Source organism: Rhea americana, unplaced genomic scaffold (assembly GCF_003343005.1).
Source record: "Rhea americana isolate MKP2758 unplaced genomic scaffold, rheAme1 scaffold_546, whole genome shotgun sequence".
Classification (NCBI taxonomy): Eukaryota; Metazoa; Chordata; class Aves; order Rheiformes; family Rheidae; genus Rhea; species Rhea americana.
In genome coordinates, this window is record NW_028186697.1 from 104009 (window position 1) to 110040 (window position 6032).

A 6032-nucleotide genomic window follows, 5' to 3' on the forward strand; every position below is an offset into this window, starting at 1 on the left:
AGCCCTCCCCACGGCCCCAGTTCCCTGCAGGGAAGGACTGTCCCGGGCAGAGAGCCCACGCTCGCCGGCCCACGACGGCGCGGCTGGCTGGGTCACGTCCCCGCGTGTCCCCCCCCAACGGCACCGCTGGGGCTTCCTATAGCGGACGTGGCCGACGGGCTGGAGAAGGTCACGGAGCAGCAAGCACGGAGGCGCGCGTGCCYCAGCTGCTGTTGGTCCATCCTTCGGCTGCTTCCGGAGCGGTAGCTCAGGGTCCTTCCAACAGGAAAGTCTCCAGGCAACTTTCAAGTAACAGGAAGAGGGCGGGCGGCCGTGGGGTGCTGCGCCGGCGGCCACGGCTCCGGGAGGATGAGGCTGGGCCCCGGGCGAGGGGATGCCTGGGTGACCGAGCCAACATGCCTGTCCAGGCAGAACCCCATCATGGTGGTGGGGCCATTTCTGCAGGGCTGGACTTCCTGGGCCTGCTCACACAGTCCTCTCCASCTCTACTGGGCTTCTCAGACCCCTTTGCTAGGGATCATCCACTTTCCAGGGCTCAGGAACCCAACCCCAGGGTAATGAGGACCCAATCCAAGAAGGCACCAGTCTAAGCAAGGAGCTAAGCCAGACCCACCTGGGCCACACAGTTGATGTTGGCCTCCACCTTCCGGAGCTCAGCCGCCTGGAGGTCCAGCATCTTGAGGAAGTTGGTGGCCAGGTTGCTGATCTGATAAGCCACGCTGGCCAAGGACTGGGTRCTGTAGGCCATGGTCTCCTCCAGCGCCTTCCTCTTGTCGCTTGCCTGAGAGAACAACATACATGCTGGTAAGAACCCATCCATTGGCCAACATCAACCCAGCTGGGCAGACGGGCAGATTTGAGTCGCTCCCCACAAAAGCTGGTTGCTTTCACGCTGCCAAGGTGGCAATATGATGTCCCTCGCAGGTACAGAGGTAGGGCAGCCCAGTGGGTCCTGCAGGGAGAGGTCGCACCAACCTGCTCCCYTTCTCAGACCCCTCCGAAGACCCGTTTTCCAAAGGGACACCCACTGGGTCCCCTGCCACCCAGCCTGCAGCCACGGCTCCTGGGTGGCAGGAGAGCTTGGGATGACCCAGTGTGACACTGTTGCRGCTTCTCTCTGGCCACCACCTTTTAGCTGCAGTCACGTGGTTTGAAAACGGTTCCTTCTGCTTTCCATGTGCCTCAGAAATCCCCCAGCCCGGTCAGCGGGCCGGAGGCAGGTCGCCGACCGCGACCGCCGGCGCCGCTCGGCTCCGGCTGGAGGCCACCACGGCCRGTGGTGGCTGGAGATGCAGCGAAGCTGCTGCCCCCAGGGCTGCGAGCACCAGGACGGGTCCGTCCCTGCAGCCAAATCCCAAACGGACATCGGGGACCGGGGGGGGGGAACCCCTCTGCTCCGCAGTGCCTCTGCGGCTGCTGGACTCGAGGGAAAGTCCAGCCAAATCCGCCGCGCGTCGGGCTCTGCGCGGGGCCCGGCTCCTCCTGGGTGGTGCTGAGGGCCGGGGGCTTTGCGGCACGGGCACGGCCGGCGCGGCCGGGCTCGGAGCCCGACTGCCACCGACCCCCGCGTCCACCGGCCTCCCCGAGGGTTTCCCGGGGGGGGTGGTGGCACCGAAACCCCTTTGAGTCCGAGATATCTTTTCCTCGCCTCCCTCCCCTGTCCCAACCCCAAGCCGCCGCCTTGAGAGGGGAAACCGAGGCACCGGGGGGGGGGGGTGGACCGTTCCCGACGGCCACCAACGCTCGGCAGGAAGCCGGCGGCCAGACCCGAAAGCCCCTCAGCGAGGGTGGGCTCGACGTTTGCCACCACGGAGCCTCCTCCGTGCCAGCAGCAGCCCGGGCGTCCCGCCGCCCCCGGCGGGCAGCTCGCCCCCACCGCCGCCGCCGCCCGCCCGGCCCCGCGCACCTCCAGGTAGTTGCTCTCGCAGTAGTCGGCGACTCGGTGCAGGTTGGCGTGGTTTTCGCGCAGGACCTGCTGGGCCGCGGGGACGGCGCGCTGCTGCTGCTGCTGCTCCTGCTGCTGCTGCTGCTGCTGCTGCTGCTGCTCCTGCTGCTGCTGCAGCGGCGGCGGCGGCGGCGGCTGCTGCAGCTCTGCCATGCCGCTGCTGCCCGCTTCCCTCTGCGCCGCGGCGTGGGAGCCTGCCGGCGCGGGGGCTCGCGCGCCGCCCTGCGCGTCCCGCCTCGCCGGCCGGGCGGGTTATTTCCCCTCCGCCGGCTGCCGGGCCGCGCGCTCGCGCCGGGGAAGCGGCGCCGAAGGATGTGAGTCACGCGCGACCGACCGGCGGCTGCCGGGTGGGGAGCGCGCCAAAACCGCCCGGCCCGAACGCGGCCGGTCCCGCCGCAGGGCCGGCGCGAATCCGTCCATCGTGCCAGGGCGGGCTGCACCGAGCGGCCGCCAGCGCGTGCTGGGCAGCCCCGAGAGCCCCCCAAAAAGGGCGAACCCCAGCCCTGCCCCTGCCGCCCCGCCGGACCCGGCGCACGGACGGGCGCTGGCGGCAGACGGGTCGGCGCGTCCTGGTGGCCCCTGCTCTCCCCCCTCCCCGAGGGCGACAGGGAAGGCGGCTCCCGGCTGCCGGCGTGGGAAAGACCCCCGGGGCCTCCGCTCCGGCCTCGCGGCAGTGCCCGCTCGAGGACGCGGGGAATTCAGCCCTCGAGCTTTGCAACAAGCTGCTCCGTCGCCCCTTYGCAGGCAGCCCCAGGCCCGGCTTGYGCCGGACAYGAGGCCGCCGCAGCGACGTCCCCGAGCCCGGAGCTCCCCGGGGTCCCTCCGCGGCCCCCCGCCGCGGGCGCTCCTCTCCCCGCAGGTCCCTGGGCGGCTGGGAACACCCTTCCCTGCACCCCGCGGCCCTGAAACCCAGCTCCGCTCCTCTCCCCTCCCCCCAAAATCCTCTCCGGGTCCCGCCGGGGATGCTCCCTCCGCTCCTGACCCCCGGGACCGGCCACGCTCAGCCCCCAAGGCGGAGGGCTCGGGGCTGCCTCGGCCCCCAGCCACTGGTGCTCGACACCTCCGCGGAGCGCTTCCGCGCCCCTCCCCGCCGCCCCCCCAGCACCGATTACCCCGGGGTCCGGGGCTAATGCTCGGCACCTGAGCAGCTTATTCGCCTGAGTCCATTATCAGCTTAGGGAGCAAAGACATCTGCTCCCCGGTACCGGCTCRGAGACCTCAAGGAGCTTCCAAGCCCGAAGCAGGGGAGCAAGCGCCCGGAGGGCAGCATCGCGGCAGCCAGCGCACATGYACCCCTAAACACCTCCACGCCGGAGAGGGGGAGACCCTCGTCCCCGTAGGTAAGTGGCTTCGCGTCCTCCAGGCGGGGAGGACGCTGCTGGTGCCTCCAGCTTGCCTGACGCCTCCCAAAGCACGGCGTCGCGTTTGGATTTAAGAGACTGTGGCCAGGCTTGCAAACCCTGCGTTACCCTTTGAGGTAGGTGCGGCCCTTTCACCGCGCAGGCCAGCTACCCCAGGGATCTCGCGTAACCCTTAGCCAGCGTTTAGGCAAAGCGCAAGCTGGGCTTTTCCAGCCCGCATAGCCCCCCAAACCACCCCCACGCCAAGCCATGCCTCCGCGTGCAAACACGGAGCAGCGATGGAGGGACACAGCCCGTGGTATCATTGACCCCGAAGGKTCCCATCCTTTTCCAAACTCTGCTTTAGCTATAAAGTCTTTCTCCTAGTTGACTGTCTGCGATATGCTTTCATTTATTGACTTCCTGAAGCACATTTACTCCTTTTTAAAATGTCAGGTGTGATCAACACATGTATTTGGTTGCTAAGAGCTGTTGGAAGGACTCTGGGYTGTTCCACCTCCGTCTCCTTTTAACACCCTTGAAGGTTATGTATTAAACAGCAAATGCAACAACCTGCCCTGCCCCCCCCCATTACCTCCCCAAAGTAGAAAACCAGAAGAGATTTAGTTAGTGTGATTTGGGCCCAAAGGGACAAACTGTTGGAGAAGGCAGCAGCCTGCTCCGAGCTGAGCAGCACAACCAGGGCCAGATCCCAGCGAGCGCAACGTGGGGGGAACGGGCTGGGCGCTTGGGTCCGCAGCGCGGCTCTGTGTCCTCCTCGAGCAGGCGGCTGGGGCAGTCGCTGCAGCCCGCRGCGGATTCGGCACAAGGGGGAAGAAGTTTCCTTCCTTTGCGGGGATCCCCAGGCAGGATTCGTTGCTGGTAGTGAAATCCCCCAGGACACCTGCAGGCAAGGCACAGAGAGCAATAAAAACTCCGAATTTCTTAGGAAACCTGGCAAGTGACCTTCCCCAAGATGCTCCTGCCCAAGCCTGGGACGCAGAGATCAGGAAGATCCAGTTTGCAGTTAGGGTGCACTCCTCTTTTCAGAGGAGMAGGGCAATTTGGAGCAATCCCATCTGGGTCCTCCTAAGAGGCTGCTGCTCCGATAGCCYGGATTTCCCAGTGCCACGGAAGGTCCCAGCCACCCCGAACAGCACAGGGACTGGGACACCTCRTGTCTTTGGGAAACCACCTCTGTGATAGCCAAAGACCAATTCAGAAGTTGAGCTGGRTCCTCAGAAACTTTCAAACTGCCTCTCTCACTGGATGCATCTATTAAAAACAAAAAAACCCCTCCAGTTATCACAGGTGTTATAATATGTGTTTTGGAAAGCGCACCGTCTCTCTTTTTTAGCATCAACTCATTTCTCACCATGAGAGTAGCTGAGATAYTAACAGTGTTTGCAGCATGGCGAGGGCCAAACTGATAGACCTCGTGTGCCGCAGGAGAAGCTCATCCCTAAGCCAAAAACAGGCCGTTTCTTTGTAACTGCAGGGCAAAATGGCTCAGGATATGACAGAGAAGGAACTGCTGAAGATGGAACTTGATCAGCTGAAAAAGGAGGTGAAGAATGAGAGGCAAATGGTAAGTATTTCCACCAAAATTCAAGGGTGCCATTTGCCTCGGCATAGCTTTCTGACCTGATCGTGCTGCCAAGGAAAAAAAACACAACTGCTGATATTAAAACTCAAACCCAGTGTCTCAAGCATGTGTTTTCCCTCCTCTCCGCTCAAGGGCGGCGTGAAAAACTAAAGAGTTTGCAGGTCTGAAAACTAAAGAGCTTGGTGTGACTGAGCTCTTCTGAGAAGCTGGGAAATGGTTCAAAATGGGTGATCCAGGGCCAGCGGGCCGGGTGCTCTCCGGGGCACCGCGCGGGCCACGCTGGCTGGGCCGCGCAGCGGGACGCGCGGCGGCTTTGCTCCGGCGTGTCGCACCGACGGGGCTCTGGTAGGTCCGCGAGGCAGGTCGCAGTTCTGCAACCTACGGAGAACTTCTCTCGGCAGGTCTCCAAGACCGGCAAAGAGCTCAAGGAATACATCGAGTCCATGGCGGGAGAGGACCCGCTGTTGAAAGGCATCCCCGAGGACAAGAACCCGTTCAAGGAGAAGGGCGGCTGTACGATAAGCTGACCCCGCTGCCGCCGGGCGCCAGGACTCTAAGGAACCTGCTTGCCCTGTAGTCTGACCCTGCCCTGGGGAGGGGAGCCCCGACCCAAAACGTAGCACAGCTAAAGGGTGGCAAAAGAAAAAAAAGAAAGTGTTTTTTTTTTTTTAAGAAAAGAATAGAACAAAACCCACAGACACCGGAGATGAGGTTCAGCAGCCAGAGCGGCGTGTGCTTTTGTGCTCTCACGGCCGACTGAAATTTCATTTCCTGCAAGGGAAACTTCTGCAGTTTTAGCAGCCAACAGCAAAACTGGGCTTTAATGAAACCACGGGACTGGTGTGCATCTGATCCTAGACTTTTGCAAGCCCCTGTCCCCTCTCGCTGGAGGAGAGCATCACTTCCCCAGTGTGCTGCTTTTAGGTTGGGAAACTTCCCCAGGCCCCTGCGTATCGTCCCGGTGGGTGAACCAGGCTGCCCGCTACGGTCCTCTAGGAAGAGCGATGCTATTTCGGAGACCCGGCTTGTCCACCACGAATGCCACGGCTCGTTCTGCGTCATGCACGTCACCCCCAAAACAGCCGCTCCCTTAGGACAGGGCTGCCCCCTCCAAGGGCAGAGCAGAGCAGAGCACCCAGAG

At 63.2% G+C, this 6032-nt stretch overlaps 2 protein-coding genes across 2 annotated transcripts in view; one reads left to right on the top strand and one right to left on the bottom strand.

The window, feature by feature from the left end:
- ABI3 (ABI family member 3) overlaps positions 1-2098 on the bottom strand; it is a 4576-nt gene extending 2478 nt beyond the window's left edge. The window contains exons 1-3 of the mRNA XM_085318622.1: positions 1907-2098; positions 614-781; positions 125-281 (exon numbers count right to left, since the gene is read on the bottom strand). Coding sequence (XP_085174748.1) covers positions 125-281; positions 614-781; positions 1907-2098 — 517 coding nt within the window. The remainder of the gene's footprint in view (positions 1-124; positions 282-613; positions 782-1906) is intronic.
- A 1164-nt stretch (positions 2099-3262) lies between these two features.
- GNGT2 (G protein subunit gamma transducin 2) lies at positions 3263-5418 on the top strand. The gene is made up of 3 exons (XM_085318621.1): positions 3263-3285; positions 4784-4873; positions 5293-5418. Exons 2-3 carry the CDS (start codon positions 4790-4792, stop codon positions 5416-5418), a joined length of 210 nt encoding a protein of 69 aa, XP_085174747.1. The 5' UTR covers positions 3263-3285; positions 4784-4789.
- The last annotated feature ends 614 nt before the right edge of the window (positions 5419-6032 follow it).

Bases quoted from the DNA above. Each gene is read 5' to 3' on its own strand.
- GNGT2 (XM_085318621.1), top strand. From the start codon at position 4,790: ATGGCTCAGGATATGACAGAGAAGGAACTGCTGAAGATGGAACTTGAT. The intron at 4,874-5,292 runs GTAAGTATTTCC...TTCTCTCGGCAG, and splicing joins TGAAGAATGAGAGGCAAATG to GTCTCCAAGACCGGCAAAGA.